Source organism: Giraffa tippelskirchi, chromosome 8 (assembly GCF_054371585.1).
Source record: "Giraffa tippelskirchi isolate mGirTip1 chromosome 8, T2T-mGirTip1v1.2.pri, whole genome shotgun sequence".
NCBI classification, from domain to species: domain Eukaryota; kingdom Metazoa; phylum Chordata; class Mammalia; order Artiodactyla; family Giraffidae; genus Giraffa; species Giraffa tippelskirchi.
This window is the reverse complement of record NC_137282.1, coordinates 131,455,542-131,479,276: the sequence shown is the minus strand read 5'-3', so window position 1 is coordinate 131,479,276 and position 23,735 is coordinate 131,455,542. Positions and strand designations below refer to the sequence as shown.

Sequence of the window (23,735 nt, the reverse complement as noted above, 5' to 3'; positions counted from 1 at the left end):
TATACCATGTTAATAACCTGCTCATTTAAAAAAAAAGGCTTGCTTTTTCTTTCACCTGTTCTCCATTCAGCCAAATCTCTTGAAAGAACCTTATCTCCATGTCTTCTTTTGTCCCCATTCCTCATTCATTATTTATCCAACAATCAGGTTTTCACCACGACACTGAAGCTATTTCTTGTGGTCACCAAAACCTTTTGCTGGTAGACCCATTTTCTTCTTACTTTCTCAACTAAACATGGAGGCTGGGCTTCCTGGTGCCAGAACTCTAATTTGTGTATAGAGCTCAAAACTCCAAGCATTTTAGTAAATCTCTCCAAATTCTGATCCATATATTAAAGCAGTTGTTATTAAACCAATTATATTACCAAACCCAAAATCTTGGAATAATTCTAAACTTTTTCCTCTCCCTCACAACCAACTGGCCACCCACTCATTTTCTTTCTGAACGTTTTTGAGTATATTTCCTTCCAAACAATTCTAGTCTAAGCAGTCATTTTCACCTGGATCACTATACTACCATTTTGAACATCACCAGTCTTCTCTTCTTATCCCAATAACATACTAACTAGTGATAGAACTGTACGCCTAAAGTACAAATATAAGGTCAGCCCCCTTCTTAAATACTTTTATAACTTATATGGCCTTTTACAATGCAGCTTTGGCTTTTCATTTAGACTTGCTGACTGAACTATTCATTTTAGCTTATGAGTTAACAAATCCTTTTTCCTTCCCTGTGGACAATACTGACCTTGGGTTAACTTTCTAGCCATTTCCTAGGATCCCCATAAAATCAGAATGTCAGCTGAGTTACCAGGTAACACTGCTTATGCAAACAGTGATTCTTGACTGGAAACTGAATTTGGACTAGGAAAACGGTGAATAAGCTACAACTACCTGGTAGTAAGCCACAGCTTTGTGGGGGTTCCTTGGGTGTAGTGATTCCTGTAATAGGTCACAGTGCCTAGAAGCTATGTCTACAGGACTAAGAGATAACAGTTTCTCATTGGGAAATGAGGCATCTAAGCACTCATCCATCATAGTCTCATTCCATCATATCTGAGTTATTACTTGAGGTTCCAGAGGATAGCAGTAGGAACTGCTCTGTGGATCCTTACTGAAGGAAACCACTGACTACGTTCTACTAGAGTGCTGTGTTTTCTGACCTGTATGCTTCTAAGTTAGTAAAGCCAATGCTAAGTGTGGCCTATCACAGTTGGAGGAATATGAACTGTCCAGATGAACCTAAAACCACCAGAGTGAACAGCTTATGACAGCTAATATTCACTGACTGTTTATTATATATCATGATTTATTTCATTTAATCTTCAACTAACCCTATGAGGTTGGGACTATTATTATTCTCACTTGATTGATGAGAAGACTAAGGCTTAGGTAAGTTTATCTAACATTTCACATCCAGTAAGTGGGGGAACCAATGGGACCCAGGTTTTTCTGATGTCAGAGCCCTGGCTCTTAATTACCAAGGCATTCTGTATTGCTGTTTCACATACATGTCTATACTCTCAGTAAGACCACAGCTGACTTGAAGGTATGCCTAATCATAATATTCCTGAAAGTACCCTGGCCACTATACATTTGAATAGAACATTAAAACTTTCATGTATAAAAAGAACACTCCGTGTCTAATTATGCCTGCCCAATTCTGAGGGCTTTATTCTTCATCTCATCAGTCATTATAAACTTATACTTTGCACTCTTTTTGTTAAACTCCTACTAGATCCCTAACACTGTCTCTTCACTAGCACCATGCATTTTCTTAAACCTCAGCAACATTTTCTCCCTTGCTTACTGTCTCCTCCAGCACAGGAATATGCACAAAGGGAAACTCAGGTCATACTTTTTATTAAATAACTAGAAAACTTTTCCAAGTCAGTCTCAAAGAGAACAGTGGGCTCAGTTATGTAAAACATAACTCAAGTAGCATTACAAGTCTTTAACAACTCTTCAGGAAGTGCCCGAATTTATTTCTGAAAGGCAGGTTTCCTTTTTGAAGAAACGAAGCTAGCATGATAATGCGGGATCTATACTCAATCATCCACCAAATTACTAAGTGCAATGACATCCGTAATTGATTCACATGAGGTCTTCAAGGGACCTGCCTTTTAATAACGGTGGAAGAAGCACTGTATCCAAGTTCACATCATCCTTGACTGTGCAGACATAAAGTTCCTGGTCTTCAGAGCTGGCAGGAGAAATACTGTACATTGTGGATTTCATGGCATTGGCTGTAGGGAAAGAAGACTATGACTGAGGAAAATGCCATGCTCAGTGGCTGTAGTTTTAAAGACACAAAATCACAAGAATGTACTCAAGAATCTGAAAGGTCTAAGGTGAATGGAGCACACACCTTTAAAGTGGTTTACCCCACCCATCCTGCCTGTTCTCATTTTCTCTTAGGAACTAACAACATTTTCTGTAACACACAGTATCTAACATTCTTACTCTTCCTGTTTACCTCCCAACATCCCTCTCTGCTACTGCATGACAGCTCCAGGATGCTTTTTTGGATTTACACATACTTCTACCTCTTTTTCCCTTCTCCCATTCTCCATTCAAAACCTCACGTTATCCTTCTCATCACTAATGTGCAATTCTCTACCAGACTCTCATATTTATCAATCCTCTTTGATGTTTATAAATCCTATTTTTAAATCCCCACTTCTTGGGCTGCTCAAAAAAAGAACTAAAGTAGATGGACTCAATTACTTTATCTGAGGCAGGTATTTAATGTTTTCAACATGAAAAGTAAAAGAAGTGTTAGTTGCTCAGTTGTATCTGACTCTTTGCGACCCCAAGGACTGTAGCCCACCAGGCTTCTCTGTCCATGGAATTCTCCAGGTAAGAACACCACAGTGGGTAGCCTTTCCCTTCTCCAGGGGATCTTCCTGACTCAGGGATAGGAACCCAGGTCTCCTGCATTGCAGGCAGATTCTTTACTGTCTCAGCCACCAGACGGTAAACATAGCTGCATATTATTTGTATAGTTCACTTAGCCAGGAAGGCCTAATCCAGCTTATAATGTCAGCAGGGAATAGGCATATGCCTAACAAGAGCCAGGAGATGCCATGTTCAGAAACGAACTCCAGCAGTGGGATCAGGGTAGAACCTTGGGAAGCTCAGCTTACCTGAGAGGGTCTCCCACTTGCTGTTCTCCACTTCCTCCTTTTGGAGGTCATGAAAGCACAATATGTTTTTAGAGAGAAGATCCTGGCATAAGACCTCACAGTAAAGGGGGTTTCCAAAGCACCTGCGGAGAAGGTAGCTGTAGAGAGGTAAGCAGGGGATTGCTGACTCAAGAGGCCCACTTGAAGAGAGCCAAGCATAATGGTATTTCATAATGAGGAATACTTCTTTTGTTAAAGCCAGTTCCTGATGATACACACTAACAGAGGGAAGAAGCAGCACAGAAATGTAAAAAGAAGTTTCTGACTGGTTTTGTAATGTATTTTGGCAGTAACTTTTCTCTCTTAACTATTTGCTTCTGTTGATGTTAAAAGGAACTAACATCCCCTTACTGAAGGGTCTGGAGGAAACTGGCCTGGCCACACATAATGGAAAAATTAAGCAAGTCATCCAAGTCCTAACTGTCCTGTGAAAACCTGGGTGAATGGTTCAGGGTGGTAGCCCTTTTACTGAGTTACTAGGAGACTGTCTACTCTTAAATCCACTTTTGGGCTTCACCATGGTTTCTAATGGCCTTCTCTCCCCCAGCTCTGGTGTGAGACCTGAGCCTTCTCTTATATTATGGCACTGGCTCCTCCCTTAATCAAGTGCCCAGCTAGTCCTAGCCACTCACATCTGCAGCTCTTGGGGGATGCTCACCACCCCCAGTTCCCAACATGCCATTCTCAACAGTGAGGTCGCTGCCAACTTCGAGATGGGCACCAGGACAGCAGGAGGGCTCTTCAGGAAGTGCTGGGCCCAGCCACACAGGGTGGAGGCAGGGGTCAATGTCATCACCATGATAATGGGCACACGAGAGAGCACTGTTCCCAAAAATTCCCAGGAAGCTGCATCCATATACTGGGCCTCATCAATGAGGAAAATCAGTGGTGTTTCCCTTACTGCCTGGAAATAACAGGAGAGAAACAATGACAAACTCTGATTAGAAATGAAGTCATCTGATTTTAAAATCTACCATGAATTTCCCATCAACACCTTAAATGTCAGTACAGGTTGGTATTTTCAGAGTAAAATGTAAACTAAGCCCAGGTAATATTTTGCTTTATGTATATAACATAGCATCTGTATATCTAATTCCTAAAGAAACGTACTGAGTTTCTTTGAACAAGAAAATACTCTAATTGAAAGATGAAATAAGCATCAAAGTGTTCTCCAAATCAAATCTGAAGCTTTCAAATATTTCATTTTGGCAAAAGCTTCAAACTGTGTGGGAATTCATAGTATTTTTTTTATACAGTAACTTCCAAGCCAGGCTGCACATCAGAATTACCTGGGAGTGCTAGCTAAAACCACCAATTATCATGTTCTACTCATGCAGACTTTAAAAAAAGGTATTCTCTTTTATCCACATTCTCCACTCACATTCCACTCCCCACTGCCACAGGCAATCACGCTAGTGTACTTATTGTACCGCCTTCTGTTATACTGCATTCCTATAAAATGCGCATTGTTGTTTTGTCAAATAAAATGTTTTTATGTAAATGGTACTGTATTATAGATCTCATTATTTCTCTTTTTACTCAGGATTTTAAAAACTGGCTTACAACATTATACGTTTTATGTGTACAATATTATATTTTAACTTCTATACACACTACACCATGCTTACTACCAAAGGTATAGTTTCCATCCATCACCATATAGTTGACCCCCTTTACCCTCTGGTAACCAAAACTCAGTTCTCTGTATCTATGTGTTGTTTTTGCTTATTTATTAATATTCAACATGAATGAAGTTATATGGTATTTGTCTTTCTCCATCTGATTTATTTCACTTAGTATGGTGCCCTCAAGTTCCATCTATGTTGTCAGAAATGGCAAGATTTCATCTTTTTTATTCAGCCATTCCACTTCTGGATATTCATCTGAAGAATAGAAAAACACTAATTTGGAAAGATACATGCATCTCTATGTTCACTGCAGCATTACTTACAATAGCCAAGAAGCAGACACAACTGAAGTGCTGGCCAATGGATAAAGAATATGTGGTGTGTATATATATACACTCAGCCATAAGAAAAGATAAAATATTCAGCATTACTTTTAGATCACTCTGTGTTGCTATGTTTTCATCTTCTGCCTTACTTCAAATATCGGTACTATACATACCCCAAGTGTTCATCTATAGATTCACGCCAACACCTCCCTAACCTTCACAAACAAAATACTGCAATGAACCAGCTACCTGGGATTTATCTCCAGGAGTGAAACTGCTGGGTATAGACAATGAATTTTATTAAAAATTTGACTGGTTACTTCAACATAGCTTTCCAGAATGGTTACATCAGTTTCTTCTTATACAGATGCTTGACTCTGTAATCCTAGACTGGGGACTGAGTATCTGTATTTTTGATAAATAGGAGGTAAAATAGCTATCCACCTGCATCTAGAAATCACTGTTTTAAGTTATTAAAATTTCATTAAGAAACAGGATCAGGAAAGAGCAAAGACCTTTTCTTGTATGTCGTGCTATAGGATTGATTCAAGGTTAAAGATAACAATGAAGATATCAATAAATATGCAGTCCAAGAAATGTCTAAGTCCAGGTAATATGTGGATAGATTAAAATGAGCATAAACCATTTCCACCTATTGAGAATTAATGGTATGTAGCAAAAATACCCACCTTCTGAAGCACTTCAAAAAAACATGCTTTAATCTTCTGTTGTCTGGCCAGGTCATCCATGTGAGAAACTTTGAAGGATAAGGGAAACTGACCGGGAAAATTAACCACAACTATCATTCAAAATGACAATCTAATAAAAATATACAGGTTCTCAAAAGCAAAGAGAAAATGATTCTATTTTGAGTGGGAATAGGTTTCTACAGGAGTGGGTGTAGGGTTACAAATGCCAATCAAATATCAATATATAGTTCAGGGGGTGAGACTGAAAGTTCATTGGTGGTTAGAGAGAGACATCTCCTTTTCATGCTGAACTTTGGCAAACCCTTAAAGGATCATGACTGAGGGATAAAGTGACAGGTCAGACTTAGCAATGTCACTCTGGACAATTCTAGTACCCAGGTTATTCTAAATATACCAAAATGAATGTAGCATGAGACTTGTGAGAAAGAATTGCCATGGACATCCCCAACATTGTGCTAGGCTGAAGTGCATGAGCTACTATGGACCTGAGAGCCAAAGTGAGACTGCTCCTTGACGACTTCAGTTAAGGCCCGTCTTAAGTCAGCAGTATGCTGAGGGACTGGAAAGATTTTTGTCTTCTCTATTTTTCATTAGATACAATGCCCTGCATGCTGGGTAGATTAGAAGAAGTGATGGAGGATGAATAAATGGAATTGTGGACCAGGGAATTCTTAGCCTACTTGCTATTGGGTACTACATAAATCCTAGATCACTGGAAGCTTTTGAGATTCAGATGCTGGTTCAAGTGACATACTCCATGACGCAGGAATGGAAAGGGAAGGTTAAAGAATAAGATGCTGCAACCAACTCAAGAACACATGGATATAACTGCTGGGTATACTTGACTGGTCAGTATCACCTTTTTAGCACTTTCACATTTACAATGCACCCTACATCCTCTAAAATTCATACAAAAACCACATAAAGTACTACAACTGTCATTTGGCAGGTGAAAAAAATTGAGGCTCAGAAAGGCTAAGTGACTTGTGCCAAGACATACAACCAGCAAGTTTCAGAGTTGGTCCTAGAATCCATTCTCAAAAAGGAAAAAGTCTGGGTTCTGGTTTCAAAGACTTTTCAAATCTCAATCCTGCCATTGCTAACTCTGTGTCCTTAGGATATCTGTACATATGGCTAAAGGGTTTTAGATTAGAAGACAATCCTGGGTCCAATTATCCACCAAAAATATCAGTAATATCAGTAATCCAGTTCACACAGCTATTGCCTTCATTACCTTCACAAAGAAGAGGTCATTAAAAAGGCAGTGAAGTGGTTCCTCCACTATCCCATGGAGCTGTTTGTGGAGGTGCTCTTGCCGGTAATGGGCTGGGCATGTATCAATCTCAAAGAAGATGGCCATGAGGGTCTGGATGGCGTAGAAGCACTGCTTGGAATCTGCTTTCTTCAGCTTCAATGGTAACACCCTGGTGAACGTTACTATGGTCACTGGGAGTCCCCTGATCCACAGAGAGGTCTCACTCCAGCAGCCCAAGGATGCCGAATCTAATGATACAAGAATCTCACCAGTGAGGGAAAGGAGTCCCAAGAGAAATACACGTTAAGTCAGAAAGCAAGAGTCTTTACCTGTGCCCTTCCTTCTGGGCCAGGAAATTTATTTCAGCCAAGAGCTGACTTTTTCCACAGCCTTTTCCACCTTCATATAGAACTGCCTGTCCCTTCTTCTGGTGCAAACATTCCTGCTGTGCCATTCGGAAAGCTTCCAGTTCTTTCTCCCGGTCTGTTAAAGAGACAAGGAGCACATAACATACCTGTACTTCTTAGCAGATACTTATTTATTTGAATTAATTTGTAAAGGTAATTCTCAGAATGGCTTTTTTCCCCAGAATCCTTAACAGAATTCCATTACTTGATAAACCTTCAGATCTTTTTTTCCAGAAAATCAACTCTGGACTATACATAAATGTGTGTTGGGCTTGCAGGCTTGCTCCAGAGCCTAAGTAATAATATTGAGGACAACTAGGCACCATATGGACATGGGAGCTACTATATCTTCTCAGCTTTTTGTAAAAAAAAAAAATTTCCGTTATAACTATTGAGTGTTCAGAATCTGTCACTGCTATGTGAAAATAATGGTCTAGTGGATATAGATAAAAGAAATATAAAGGCAGGGAATACACAGTATGGGTGCAACAGTCTCGGTGCTATCGTCACTATCTCAGGATGAGGAATTTCCCTCTAAAGATTTCTCTCTAAAGATGAGAATCCTTACAAAGATTCTTATTAAATGTTGGAACTTGAAATGTAAACATCCAAAGGGGAAAAGAAATGGCAAGTCCTTCTCAAAATTAACATAAATTCACTAAGAAGGTTGCTCTCTATTTTCTACTACAAGCTTAGATGCAGTTAAGTCTCTTTTTGCTTTTTAAATCACATTTTGCTTTTTAAATAACATTTAATGATCTACAAAATTATGATTTAAGGTAAAAAGGGAAACTTACCTAGCAAAGAGTGATTTTTATTTCTCTCTGTGGCCAAATGTCTCTTCCCAAACATTCTGGGGAAAAGGAAAAAGGAAAATGTGTTAATTAAAAGTAGATTGGGATAGACATATTTTTTAATAAAGGACAAGTTGTCCTTATAAACAAATATTTTCAAACAATCAAAGAGGTCCAGAGTTCTGTACAAAAGTTTTTAAAAAACTAAAAAAATTTGGAAGGGGAGAAGGGGAGAAAAACTATTAATTGTTCCAGGCTCAGGGACGTAAGTAGTGAAAGCACACAAAGAAAAAAGAACATCTAGACTAGTGACCTACTACTACTATTCTCTTCATGTTGGACAGAAGAAGTTCACTGAGGAACGAGCTGAGAGTTAGATGTAAAAGCTAAAGATCTCAGACATGAAACCCTCCTGTCACTTATTCCATCAGGCCAGTATTAGAAGCATCATTCTCTCTAATTTCATACAGTCAAGCACTGATTATTTCTATGCCCTGATTCTATAAAACAGATGGCAGTGAACTATGGCATAATGATACTCACATACATCTTCTATGGCCAATGTATTCGTACATCTTCCCTGGGTTAGAGATGTTTTTCATCATTTTCTCTGGGAGTTTCTTAAAGTTGTAAGCAGGTAGCATAGATCTCAGATATGTTACCTCATCACAGGACACCAAACCTGGATAAGCAGTTATCATTCTTGCCACGAGGCTTACTTTTGGGCCAATAACTGTATCACAGAGACAGTAAAGAAAAGGATGGAGACTTTTTGATCACCTCCTCCATCTTTGCCCTCTAATCACAGACCTAACAGTCCAATATCCTATCCTACCTGTATATTCGTGTCTTGAAACTGCCCCAACCATGCCACAGAATACTGGTCCATTGGTGATACTGATGGAAACAAGCCTGGGGAAGAGAAAAATAATAGTTGGTAACTATGCACTCAGAAGCCTCTAAGTCAGGCACCAGACTGCCACGCCCTTAGATCCAGAAATCTAGTTTTAGAGCTCAGACTGCACAGGGCCAGAGGCTGCTGTCAGACAGCACCACACAGTGGGTACAAAGTACTGAATATTAGGGAAATAGTCAAAAGGAACAAAATGTTTCTCCTTCTCCAGGAATTTCAGTTGAAGAGCTACTAGTAGTAAAAACACTAAAAATACCTTGTATCTATCAGATACTTTATGTGTGCTCTTTGAAGTACTTTCAAATTCATTACCTCATCTGATCCTTTGAGGGATAATTAACAAACATGTGAGCTATGTAGGGCAAATATTTAAAAATCCATTTGACAGAAGAAAAAAAAAAAACCCCATTAATTAACTTTCCCAGAGTTGTACAAGCTAATGTTAGAACCAGAATGAGAATCCAGGCCTCCTGACTCCCAGACCAATGTTATTTCCACTACACCATGCTACTTCACATAAAATCCCAAACTGAAAAGTAGATCAATAGAACTATACAGGGTTAATGGATCAAATAATGCTAGAATGTGAGAGAAAAGGAATACTCAGAATGTCAGGCTGCTGATGGAAGCATTTCCCAAATATGCTCCTTAGAACATTCATCCTTCTGGGTTTTTATATGTCTTGGTGTTTGGTGATCAAGTAAATTTGGGAAATGTTGAATAAAACAAAATACAGCAAATTTCTTCACTGTAAGACTACTCAGAAACTTTGATGTTAATGTATATTGTGAACCTTCAAGAAGGAAATATAGTTGCATCAATTCCCAAACATACATAACCATGAAGACATTTTCTTTCAGTATTTTTAAAGGGACTAATGTTCTACCAAACACACTTTAGGAAATTACTGAATCAGTAATTATCTTCAAGAAAAAAAACACTGACCTGGAAACTAGATTTTAGAATCTATCACTGTCAAATTACTTGGCTTTCCAACATGACCTATGGGTCTTAGTTTACTTAAGGAGGCCAAATGAGATGAACTGTTAAGATCTTGTCTAGCTCTTAACATCTACAATGAAAATGAAAGTGAAAGTCACTCAGTTGTGTCCGACTGTTTGCGATCTCATGGACTATATAGTCCATGGAATTCTCCAGGCCAGAATACTGGAGTGGGTAGCCTTTCCCTTCTCCAGTGGATCTTCCCAACCCAGGGATCAAACCCAGGTCGAACTAAGGATCAAACCAAGGATCGAGCCAGGATTGAACCAAGAGCTAGACAAGATCTTGAGAGCCCATCTCAACATCTACAATATTCTAAACTTAAAAAGACTGAAAGGACCAAGTTATGGTCTAAGAGTCATAGAAGGCATGCTTAAAGGCATTGTAAGATAGTATCTAATGACCAAAGAAATGACTATCTTATTCAACAGTAAGGGCTAACAGCAGGACCCTTGAAGAACAAAAGTCAGTGCAAAATTTCGAAACAGAATAGACCGCACGGGAAGGAATGGCTTAGCATACTCATACTGCAGGTACGCCTGGGAAGTAGGCTGTAGTATCTGTGGATCTCAACAAGCCTGAAAGAACTGCCATCACATACCTGGTGGCTCAGATGGTAAAGAATCTGCCTGCAATGCAGGAGACCCAGGTTCAATCCCTGGGTCAGGAAGATCCCCTGGAGAAGGGAATGGGTACTTACTCCAGTGTTTTTGCTTTGAGAATTCCATGGACAGAGGAGCATGGTGGGCTACAGTCCACGGGGTCCCAAAGAATTGGACACAACTGAGTGACTAACACTTTCACTTTTCACTGAGTATCTATGAAGCAACTGTAGCATCTTATCTATAAAATACCAGGTTGGCCAAAAGGATTGTTTGGGTTTTTCTGTTACATCTTTTTGATAAGCTTGAACAAACCTTTTGGCCAACCCAGTAAGAAGTTGGATGAGATAATCTCTAAGCTCCTTTTCAGTATGAAAAGGGAATATTTGTATTTTGTAAGAGGCAGCTATGAGGTAATGAAAATAACACAGGTTTGAGGACAGAAGATCTGGGTGTCATTACCAGTTCTGCTACATGCTAGTAACTTCTCTTCTGTGGGCTTAGTTTCCTCACATGTAAAAGGATATAAATGTTCACACTGCTAGCATATACCAAAGTATTTTAAAAATGTTTAAGTATTATGAAAGTATGATATAATTTTTATTCATCTTGAATAGGTATGGCAAGAAAACAAATCTTCGACTCAACGTTGACATTAGGAAGACTGTTTTTCAAATCTATTCATGTACACACTTTCCTTACAGCTTTCTAGTGAAAAAAACAAACAAAAACGGTCATTTGAAAAATTCCAACCAATCATGTCATAGTTGCACAACTTCATTAGGACTAGGCTTTTGTAGGTGGGAGAGTGGTGTGGATATGGAGGCAGGAGATCAGTTCAGTGTGAATTCCATAGAAATCAACAGGACTGGGAAAGACCAAGAGTGAAAGCCAAGAAGAAGAGCGTTAACCAGCTGTGGTCCCTTTCTATCGAGGTAATTGCTCCACAACTTCTCTTCCTTCCCCTCCCCTCCCCAAAGACAGGGAGCCATCTCTTCACATACAGATATATTAGTTGTACATTAATTTACATACTGGTTGTTCCTTTGCAGTGTCCTAGCATCTTGCTACACATACTCTGTACCTTCCCCTCTCCCACCCCGCTGGATGAAAGCTTACACCCATTTCCCCTGGGAATCTACCACATAGTTCTGTAGCTAGTGATTTCTTAATATATCTTGTCTCCTGACTTCCCTTAGCCTGCTCCCTCCCCTTTAGGCAGACTCTGGATGCTTTCAATCCCTGCTACTTATTACCGCCTCCTACCCTGCCTGAAGAGCCCCACTGGGTCTGAGAAGCTCCTCTCTGCCCCACCTTCCTCCTCACTTGGTCTCAGCCAGACTCTCCCAACAGAAGCTGAAGATGCTGAAGGAGCTCTCCAGGGCGTGTGCACACTCATCTGGTTTCTTATCCCCAGGAAGGCCGAAAACACAGAGGAACATGCAGCCCTGAGAGAGGTGACAAAGAAAGAAAAGGGAAATTGACCTGGGGAAGAAATATAGCTTGCCTCAACTGAACCAACTTCCCTGAATGAAGCCAGACCCCTTCCTGGGGTTGGGTTTTCTATTAGAAATGAAGGATTCTATAAGAGTCATGAAATCGACATCCTAGGCCACATCAACATGGAAATTTTTAAAGAAAGAAGAAGAGAAAAACTTCATTTAACTATACAAAGGACTGAAATTTAAAACACAAGAGAAATATGTTAAGAACTTTCAAAAATTCAATTTCTAGTGTCTATCTTTGAGAGAGAGTGTCTATCAGTGAGAGATAAACTGGTCATAAGACTTTTATTCCTTACTCATCTTTAATGTTGATATATCAAGTTCCCTTGTACTTACTGTCTCAAACATAAAGATCCGGCTCAGCTGGCCACCCCCTTTCTCTATCACTGTGGAGATGTATAACGCAGCCTCTTGGATAAGATGACACAAATGCAACATCCATGCTGTCTTGTGGAACTCGAGGCTGACCAAAACCATAGTCACAGTACGGAATTCAGATATATACTCCATAGGTTGGCCTTCATCAATCTACAAAGACACAGGGAGTCACCTTGCTGTATCTTCAACTTTCAGTATCATGTTCAGGTATTTAAATTCTATATTCCATGGTAAACATGAGAAAATAACTTTCAGATATTAGACAAAAAACTTAAAATTCAAGTTCAAGAGATAGAGAACATGTACCAACTAGTGCACTTGGGAGTTAAAATCATTTGACTTTAAATCTAACTTACTGATGAAATTTGCCAAGCTTTTCTATTTTCCTCTCTAAGACATAGTTTGATATATCTAATTCTATTAGTTGTTATATCACTTACTACAGGATTCACATATACAGAATCGATCAACACATATTTACTAAGCATATACTCTATACCCTATTTACAGAGTATTAGTTTCCAGAGGGACAAACAAAAACCAAACATGGTTTCTACTTTCTAGGACTGAGAAATCTAAACTTATAAGACATGTCACCACAGTAACTGGTGCAGATGGGAAAATCTGCTGGTATTACAATAGGGAGGAGATGAACTGGATCAATATGAATGGTTGTCACATATGCACATGTACACTTATTTATACAAACACACACACGGCCTACACACAATGACTCAAGAACTAGGAAACAACCTTCTTCAAAAGGTTTTTCATTATGTGCTTCCGCAGGGTTTGCTCAAGTGCAGAATCTGGATCCAACTCCAGGGCAGTTCTTAGAAGGTCTGAGAGAAGGAAAGCAAACAAAATGTTTCCAGCCATGCAGAAAATTAATCTTTGAAATGGGCATGGGTAGTATAATAAAGGACAAAGTAACTTACCAGCACTTGTCCGGTAATGTGGCAGATAATCGAGGCACTTGTAAAAATGCTCATCAAAATCAAATGGGTCAATGATCCGCATATCTCTTAACTATAGAAAGGGAACTGCTCAGTTCGGTGTCCACCCACCAACTGGATTACCTCTGGTTCTTTAATAGAGGGCTGAGGATGGCATTTCCCTTGTTTATTGCTTATCTTTTCCGGAGAAGGCAATGGTACCCCACTCCAGTACTCTTGCCTGGAAAATCCCATGGACGGAGGAGCCTGGTAGGCTACAGTCCATGGGGTCGCTAAGAGTCGGACACGACTGAGCGACTTCTCTTTCAGTTTTCCCTTTCATGCACTGGAGAAAGAAATGGCAACCCACTCCAGTATTCTTGCCTGGAGAATCCTAGGGACAGCGGAGCCTGGTGAGCTGCCGTCTATGGGGTCGCACAGAGTCGGACACGACTGAAGCGACTTAGCATAGCATAGCATAGCATTTCCGCCTTACTATTCTGCCTTGTTTTCCTGGGAGAGTATCCCTCATCTCCCTCCAAAATAAAGTTCCAGTGGTTACTGGTTTGGTCTGGTGTTAGGCACCACCAGAGTACTGCCTTGTGTAGTAGGAACTCCTTTTCAGGACATTCAGTGGATGTGACCAGCCTCCTACCTTCACAGCTTCGTCCTCCCTCATGATTTCCACTTCAAACATGTATTGCTCACAGAGCTTCCAGCAGTTCCAGGACAAGACAATCTCATTTGCTTGAGCCAACCGTTGAGCTAACTGGACACCATCTACATCCCGCCCAATCACCAAGAGGTACTGTCGCTGCTCATCTCCAACGATAACCTGGGAAATCCGACCTGCAGACAGGCCTATCCGGAGAGAAGAAGACAAGTGGTGACCAGACTCAGCTGGCAAACTATGCAAAGGGTGGGGGTGGGGCTGGAATCCTCACACTGCTCTATGCATCATACAAACTCTTACCCACAGATGCAGAAGTATTAGGTGAGTTCACCCTCAAAAATAATACCTTGCCCCAGATTTCCTTTTGTGTTAAGTACACCTAGAGGCAGACATTCAAACAAGCCTGTGTTGTATAAGGGAAGAAACTCTTGGATCCTAGGCGTCCAAGAGTCTTCTCTCTAAATTGCTCTTCTAATAGATAACCAGGTCCTGATGGCAGAGACCAAATGGTTATGCTAAGGAACTCTGCCATTCTGTAACCACACCAGCTCTCCAGGTCTCATATGTGACCAGGGCTGAGACAGTAGACAATCAGTATTTTACCACAGATGGGCTTTGCCATACCCTTTTTTCTGCCTCCTGTTTTTCTTGCTCTGGAGGATTTTTTATTGTTAATAACAGCTGAAAAACTGGCTTGCTTGCCAGGAGAGACATGACTATAACCGGAAGAAGTATGCCCTTAGGTAAGTCACCCAATCCAACAATAAGGGAAAAACAATTTTAAAAGAATGACAGAGGTATATACTTTTGGGATACAATTTTGGCTTTCACAAACATCTGTAAATTTGAAAACACACCAATGTAAACCATCTAAAATGAAATACAGGGAGAAAAAAGAAAAACAATGAACACAGCAACAGTAAGCTATGGGACAATTTCAAGTAGTCTAGTAGGTATATAACTGGACAGAGGAAGAGTTAAAAGTTATTTGCAGAAATAATGGCAGAACATTTTCTAAATGTTACAAAAACTAGAAACCTATAGAACCAAGAATCTCAAAGATTCCCAAGCATAAGAAAAATTAAGAAAACTGTACCAAGGTACATCATGATCAGGTTACTGAAAACCAGTGATAAAGAAAATATATTAAAAGCAGCTAAAGTGGAAGAGAAGAGACAACATATACAAAGAAACAAAAATAAAGCTGAAAGTAGATTTTTTGTTTGAAACACTGCAAGCAAGAAGACACTAGAACAGCTTTCATATAAGAGGGGAAAACTCTTGTCAATCTAGAATTCTATACCCAGAGGAAATACCCTTCAAAAACTGAGGTGAAATATTTTTTTTTTGCAGACACAAAAACATACCTCCAGCAAACCCACACTATGAGAAATGTTAAAGGAAGTTTTTCAATCTCAAATAGACAATAATAAATGTTGACTAGGACATGGAGAAATTGGGACCTTCATACATTGTGGGTGGAAATGCAAAATGGTACAACCACTTTGGTAAAAAAAAAATTAACAATTTCTGAAGAAGGTAAACATGCATCTACCATCATGACCCAGCCCTTTCACTCCTAGGTATTTAACCAAGAGAAGTAAATGCAAATGTCCATACAGAGACTTGTACACAGATGTTCATGGCAGGTTTATTTGTAATAGCCCAAAATGGATAACAATGAATGATGAATCTCAAATTATGCTGAAATTAAAGTAGCCAAAAAGTACATACTGTATGATACCACTTATATAACATTATTTAAAAATTAAAAATAAACTCTAAGATAGGAGATCTGTGGTTGTTTGGGGATGGGGAGGGAAGGGAAGGAAAGTTTGTAAAGGGGCACAGAAAATTTAGTGAGTGTTGAATATGTTCATTATTTTGATTGTGGTGATGGTTTCAAAAGTATATACATATGTCTATGTACAGTATCAATTGTGAATTATCTACCAATAAAACAAAAAGCAGAAGAACAAGAAAAGGATGGTAGGAGAGATGCCATATAACTCAGAATATGATTCTTCACTTCTGCTCCTCAAAATACCAATGAATAGCTGGAGCCAACTTTTGCCCTTACTTCAGAAACCCCTGGAGGTTGTGGACTCCTGTGAAGCAGTTTTTTGTATAGAGCTTCCCCTTCAACCCTGACTCTGCCACTGTTGCAACTGTGGCCTGTATACAGTTTTTAAATTTCTATGGCATTGTATTATATTTTTGATAATGTAATATAGTAACATAGTTCAAAAACCAAACTATATAAAGACTATACATTAAAAAGTCTTGATTCCAACTTACATATCTATCTACACTATTTTACCCCAATAGGTAACTTTTATAGTTTCTTATATATCTTTCTGGTGTTTCTTTATGTAAATATAAACAAATAAAAATTCTTACTTTTCCTCCTTACTCAATAGGTAGCATACTAAACACAGTGCTTTGCATCTTGCTTTTTCTCACCTATATTTTGGAGCTATTGCTATAGCAAACATCTTTTTTTAAAGTTGCAGAGAATCTCATTAGGTAGACATGTTATTGTTTATTTGACTAGTCTCCTACAGATGTATTGTTTTCAACCTTTTATCACATCTATATTACAACCAGTAATTTTATACATATGATATTTTATAAATATTCAGATGTACCTATATGATAAATGTTATGGTTGAAGGATAAATGTTAGGATTGCTGGGTTGAAGAAAAAATGCATTTGTAATCTTGACAGAGGTTACTGAATCACCCTCCATAGAAGCTGTACTACTGCTGACTCTCATCAGCACCATGTGAGGCTTATTCCTCACCACCTCATCAACAGTGTGTGCAGCATCTGAATTTTTCCATATCTATAGATAAGAAATGATGTAAATTGGTACTTTCAATTGGTATTGTTCTTATTATGAAGTTTACCAGTTTTCTACAAGCTACAAGGGATGTCTTCTTTATGTGGTACTTGTTCTTTGCTCATTTTTCTCTTAGAATGTTAGTCTAATTTCTAGGTGTTCTTTCTATATTAGAAAAATTCACCCACTGTCTACATAAGTTGCAAATGTTTTTTTTTCTAGGTTGTCATTTATCTTTTGAATTTTTATAGAGGTTTATTATTATTTTTTCACCTGAACACTCTTTTAGTAGCTAATACCTATCTTTAGCTGCAGGTCCTGGCCTTCTCTGGTATGGTAGATCCCAAATTTCTCCTGTATCTCCAGACTGCATTTTGCCACCAGAGTAATGATGTCACTCAGTTGATTCTGTTCCACTGTCCAGAGTGCTAGGAGCACATTCCCTGTAGAGATAAAAAAAACAGGCTGACAGAGATCAAATATCTGAATTCACTCGCCAGGGAAAACCCACAGTAATGCAGATGTCATGCAAGGTGTCAGACAAGGTTTCTTGGCCCTATCTATCATGCTAGGTTAAAATACTGCTTTAGATCCTCAAAACTATTCAGCATATAAAAACATGACCAGGTAGAAGCTGAAATGTTCCTAAAACTAAGGCTATTTCTGGTAATCCTTTCTCTTTTTTCCATCAGTATATTAACAGAAAGAGGAGAGGTAGTAGCTAAGAAGTTCACAAAATGTAGGATTACATTCAAGTTGAATTTTAAGATTTTAAGTGGTTTTATTAAATTTAAATGAAAGGATAGGCCAACTCTGTGGCAGATAGCTGTTAATGATCCTGATCCTAAGAGTTCTCCAGAAAGGAGAGACAAGCTAGACTTCGCTCCCTATTGTATACTTAGCTTCTGCTATTAGTGACCAAGTTTCTCGTTAGTTTTCTCATGAATGCTTTATAGGTACTTATTTTCCTGTCATTCAATCTGAACAAAATGTAAAGTACAACAAAATGTAAAGCTTACTACGGACACGGCTTTTCCATTAGATTGAGAGAGCCTGAGACAGAGACTGTGCCTTCCTCATCTTTGCTTTCCCAGGGCCCAGTATATGTTAAATAACCAAACAATGCTGAATAAACAAATATGCCAAATTCCATCTAAATATAGTTTTCCTAACTTACAGTGCTGTAAATATTAAAAAAAAAAACTCAAAAATACCTGTGATATTTAGGATATCTCCTCCAAAACAGAGCACATCTGAAATCAAGTAAGGGAGAGAGAGGAAAACGAGTCAAAAATCAGAGCTATGCCAGATCATGGGCAGAGTCATATATGATGAAAAGAATGGCCTACTGAGTTTTTTCTCCTATTTTTTTCTGGTTAATTTATTCTCTCTAAAGCTCAGACTCCTTTCTTTCCTCTAAATTCTCCCCCAAATCTGTGGTTCCATATATATCCGTATTCTCTAAAAACGGGAATGTCCTCCTCAAAAACCCTTTGAAGTTATCTTCAAAGCCATCCTATTTGTTCTCTGGACCCTAGTCCCTTTCACCCTCTTAAAAACTTCATTCCCTTTCTTATCCTCTCTCTACTCCATCATTCCCATTAATATATATTAAAACAAAACAAAACAAAACCAAAACACAGCAAAATTAACCCATGTATTCTTGACTGTTTTCTCTAGTTATTAGCTCATTTTTGTTACATTCCCAGCAAAACAATTCTCAAGAGACTGGTGATACACAAGTTTCTCCTCCTATCCTAATCACGCTTATTTTCTTTACCATTCTCATCTCAGTTTATTCCAATTTGGCCATTTCCACCAATTCACTAAAATTGTCGACAGCATTAATCTTGCTAAATTCACTATTTTTCTGACATCACTGCACTTGATGATACCCTTTCACTTTCAACCCAGCTAGAATGGCCCTCTTCTAGAGACATTACTTCCACTTAGGCTTCAGAAATACCACAAAATCCTACCTGACTGGCTGATTTACAGTCTCTTTTGTAGGTTCTTTCTCCCTAATCAAAATCCTCCCCTGGAATTCCTTAAGGCTTAGTCTTAAGCTCTTTATTTACACTCGCCTCACGTGGACTCAATCATTTATTAACTTTAACATCTTCATGCTATCAACTCACTTTTCAACTCTAACAGATCTATTCTCTGAGCTCCATCTCAATCACAGCTACTAACTTCATTTCTCCCCTTGAATGACTGACTTATTAACATCTTTAAACTCAATCTATTAAAACAGAACCCTTAATTTTCCTTCTACAAGCCATCTTTCCCATCACGATTAAGTGTTAACACCATAAACTCAGTCACAAAAGCCAGAAAATTTGAGAATCCCTTTCCTCACCGCTTCCCACTGAAATCTGATACATTAGAAAATCCTGTCTGCTGAACTGCGAAATATTTGTATTTCAAATCAAGTCATCTCCATATAGCTCCATTCATTGCCATATATCTAGACCAATGGTTTCAACTTTTACTGCACACTGAAATTGCCTGTGAAACTTTAAAAATCCTCATTCTTGGGCCTCACCCAAGACGTTCCAATTTAACTGGTCTGGGGTGAAGTCTAGACAGGATTTTTAAAAGCTTTCTAAGTGGTTATCCAATGTGCTGCCAAGGTTGAGAACCACTAACCTAGATAAGATCTCCATTATCTTGCTGCAGCTGCTCCAAATGCCTCTTCCAGCTTCCATTCTTAACACCTATCCTCCATCAGTTCCCAATAATACAATCTTCATGGGGGTAGGCAGGTACTGCATCTATTTTATTTTCCCATCTGTTTCCAATACCCAGCAGTTCTTGCTTATAATACATATATGATACATAATTTCCATCTCCCCCTTTCATCTAAACTTGAAGAGATCAATTCAAAGACTTTTTATTTCTAAATTAAAAAAAATTTTGGCTACACCCCATGGCTTGCAGGATATTAGTTCCTGGACCAGGGATTGAACCTGGACTCCGGTATTGGAAGCATGGAGTTCTAACCACTGGACTACCAGGGAATTCTCGAAAGACTTTTTATACTTGTTCCTCAGGGGTACAGGGGCAGTCAAATAGTCACTTAAATGCCATGAAGTAATTATTCTGGTGAATCTCGGAATAATGACATAACTCAACAGGATACTGTCAGTAAAGGAAGGCAATGTTATATTACAATGTATGTCACAGAGATGGTACTCAAAACATGTTTACTGTACAAATGAAAAGTCGCCCCACTCCAGATTAGGCAAATATCCACAAGCTTAATACATGGCAGAAAGTAAACACTCATTCCTACTTCAACAGATCAAAATGCAGTAACAGAATGGAAAGGTGTTCTGTATGTTCTATTTGATATACACATGAGATACATATTACTGTTGGAAGAGACAACCTGAGTAATAACTTGATTTTGATATAAAATACAAATATATAAAGTAAAAAGCACTTTCCTCCCCTTTCTGAACAGGATGAGACAACAGGATGTGAACTGGGTATAACGGCAGATACAGGCAAAGATCTAGCTCATCAGTGGCAAAAAGATATTAAGATATTAACCAAAAGATATTAAGGATGAGTGACACTTAAAAGGATGTCACTTTTAGTGTACATTTTAAAGTACCTCAGGCCCCCTTCTGTTACAAATCCTTAGGGGCCCAGCACCACACCTCTTTCCTCCCCCACAAAAGTCACTCACGCTCCACGATGTCACTAATGTAATAACTGAAGATGCGGGCCAGTCTGTCCATGTCATGTTCCAACTTGCAGCTCAGGCTGAACCTGTCCATTAATGCTGTAAAACCTGACCACCAAAGCAAAAATCACTATGTTAGCTGCAAATCCTAAACTTTTAGGCTCTATTCCCTCCACATATCAGGCCAGTAAAACCGAAGATCTCTTCAAGATGAGTCATTTCATTATCGTTTAACATGATGTTACTTAGCAAGTACTCAGGGCCAGACTGGTTGCTGCTCCCTCTTGGAGTCCAGAGGGCCAGGCTCCCCCATGTTTCCAGGAGCTGCCCACGGTGAAGACTCATCCACAGGTGACCTTTTTCTTTGGAATCCAGCTACTGCTTTCCCATTACACCTTCTTAAGGCTCCCTGGCCCAGGGAAACTGTGGGATTCCCCCCTGCCCCACGTGAGGGACAGAGAAACCACTGACAAGGAGAATGGATTAAAGCCTTATGGAAAATTCACGGAGAGCTTTTCGAGACAGACACCTGAATCACTCATTTTCATATCCGTGACACACTTAGCTCCACAAATATGTGTTAAGTGAATGACTCTTATAGCAGTTGTGCATGCATGTGAAGTCACTTCAGTCCTGTCCAGCTCTTGGTGACCCTATGGGGTACAGCCCGCCAGGCTCCTCTGTCCATGGGCTTCTCCAGGCAACAATACTGGAACGGGTTGCCACGCCCTCCTCACACGGATCTTTCCCACCCAGGGATCAAACCAAGGTCTCATATCTCTTGCATTGGCAAGCAGTACCAATAAGGCCACCTGCGAAGCCCCTTTGCTAGGTCTCAACTCCTAGAACAATGGCGGGCACTTACTTACAGACCCAAAATAGGAATTAACTGAGCAAATAGAATCACCGAATGAAGCAGAATGTTTAATGGAAAATGCTCAAGGTTGGGAAAAGCTTGGGTTCAAAGCCTGCCATATGACCCTGAAAAATCCTTTCCCCTTTCTGTGTCTCAATTACATCGTCGCTGAAGTGAATTCCGGGGCTACGCCAGGTCGTCCGAAAAGGCGTCCTCCTGCTCTGCAAATGGCCCTCTAGTTTTCGGAGGAGGCGGCGAAAAGTGCAGACACACTCCGCCTTAGCTCACCCCGGGGCCACGCCCGTAACCGCCGCGGCCCAGACGAGCTGAAGCCCAACGGCCACTCCTCCAGCAGGTCAGGAGAGCGACGCGTCTCCCTTCGCCCTCACCCGTCACGTGGACGCCAAGGAGGACGCCCTGGGCCGTGGCGAGCTCGGGTTCGGATCCCCTAGGCTTCCTGAAGACCAGTAGGTCGGGAAGCAGCGCCGCCAACCTGGCCTCTACTGGCCACAGAGGCGGCGCCGCCAGCCGCTTGGCGGTTGCCATGGCGGCGGCGGCGGGCTTGCCCGTCGAGGTACCGGAAACGGGGTTCCTCCGCGTAGTAGCCAATCCTCAACGACGGCCCTGACTGGTCCCTCCCACCAACCAATCAGTGCGGACTTCCTTGGGGCTGGTCCAATGTTTTTCAGCGCCTTAGCTCTAGCTCCGGCTTCCGGTGGGCGGGGAGGCGGAGCGGAAGGCTGGCTGGGCGGTGTTTTCGAAGGAGCAAAACCTGACATTTTAAAATGTCTGAAACATGAAAATGCTTCTAGAATGAAACTGATCAACTGGTATAAGTATCGAAAAGGCGGTCCTTTTCATTTCACCAGCATTGCAAGTTGGGTCATCTTAGTTTCTAAGGACGAATTCCATTTGGCATCTGACGAAAGCAAACTCAGCGTGGCTTTTAAGTTTAATGCGGTTAGACTAAGGCTAAGACACAGGCAGTCCTTTTCTTCCATTTTTGTTGTCTGCCAGGGCATTCGGTATCATGGGAGTATTTCCCGAGCTGTTTTTCTCACACTTTTGTGTGAAAAGGTACCATTTGAGGTTGCCGGTCTGTGATTCATATTTGTTAAAACACTGAGCAATAAAAGGATGAGTATATTATGGATTTTTAACAATCACAGAAATGCATGTTTTTCTGCATAAAGAAATTAAAAATCACATCTTCACTGTGTTTAGTTCTACATGTGTCGATGCTGTGTTGGGGATAACTAAAGGGCTAATTTTACTCATGGAATTATTGCCTTTTAATGAACACGTCCAGTGAGAGTATCAAATAAATGTATGATCAACCCACAGGTGACCATAGTGTCTCCTCAGTAGAGTGGGAGGGCCAAAAGGGCAGAAAAAGAGGTGAAGGGGCAACATACAGCTCCAAGTTTGACACTGTCCATAGAGCACATGTGTGTACAAAGATTGCAATACATAATAAACACAATCCAGAACCCATGGGATGTAGACTCCTCAAAATTCAAGACACTTTTTAGCATTTTTATATTTATTTTAAAAAATAACAATTGAATGACATCAATGATCCATCACCTGTGCTTCTTCCACTGCTGAGGGGGAAAAAAAACCCAAACCCTTCTATGTAGCTGAGTCGGGAAGGAAAATCAAGACATTATTACCAGACATCCATTAGCCAGAAAAATGCTCTAAAAATGCTCTGTTGGTCCAGTGGTATAGCACTGACATGTTCAATGTACCAGTGCAATTAAAATATATACATTTACAATTATCCTGCCAAAAAAAGCACTTAAGTAAAATAACTATGTATTAAACAAATTATTCACTCATCCATTCACTGTTTTTGCATCACTACAGTCACAAGGACAAATGAATAAAAGAACTTCTAGTAACAAAGAAAAAAAATCCAAACCTCACCCCCACTTTGTGGGTTATTATGTGCTAAAATGACCACAATAAAAGGGTCATGAGCTATCTGAAATGCAATGACAAAACGACAACTGAAGCATTTCACTAGAAA

The 23,735-nt window shown here is 39.8% G+C and overlaps 1 protein-coding gene across 50 annotated transcripts in view; it reads right to left on the bottom strand.

Annotated features, from left to right (window-relative positions):
* Positions 1–22,258, bottom strand: part of LOC145517574 (adenylate cyclase type 10-like) — a 53,218-nt gene extending 30,960 nt beyond the window's left edge. For 10 of the 50 annotated variants that reach the window (XR_014062162.1, XM_081520339.1, XM_081520338.1 and 7 more), the window contains exons 1-18: positions 22,093–22,258; positions 20,851–20,955; positions 18,371–18,409; positions 17,456–17,599; positions 14,296–14,501; positions 13,644–13,734; positions 13,459–13,547; positions 12,664–12,855; positions 12,149–12,270; positions 9,141–9,217; positions 8,849–9,038; positions 8,309–8,364; positions 7,434–7,587; positions 7,084–7,273; positions 5,829–5,915; positions 3,818–4,089; positions 3,147–3,283; positions 2,121–2,246 (exon numbers count right to left, since the gene is read on the bottom strand). Coding sequence is in view for 48 of the 50 variants with exons in the window: in XM_081520339.1 (XP_081376465.1) it covers positions 2,121–2,246; positions 3,147–3,283; positions 3,818–4,089; positions 5,829–5,915; positions 7,084–7,273; positions 7,434–7,587; positions 8,309–8,364; positions 8,849–9,038; positions 9,141–9,217; positions 12,149–12,270; positions 12,664–12,855; positions 13,459–13,547; positions 13,644–13,734; positions 14,296–14,501; positions 17,456–17,599; positions 18,371–18,409; positions 20,851–20,955; positions 22,093–22,249 (2,434 nt within the window). In the remaining 2 variants the exon portion in view is untranslated. Of the gene's footprint in view, positions 1–2,120; positions 2,247–3,146; positions 3,284–3,817; positions 4,090–5,828; positions 5,916–7,083; positions 7,274–7,433; positions 7,588–8,308; positions 8,365–8,848; positions 9,039–9,140; positions 9,218–12,148; positions 12,271–12,663; positions 12,856–13,458; positions 13,548–13,643; positions 13,735–14,295; positions 14,502–17,429; positions 17,622–18,370; positions 18,410–20,821; positions 20,956–21,864 lie in introns of all 50 variants that reach the window. The other 40 variants (XR_014062164.1, XM_081520345.1, XM_081520349.1 and 37 more) reach the window with 17 other exon arrangements.
* Between the last annotated feature and the right edge of the window lie 1,477 nt (positions 22,259–23,735).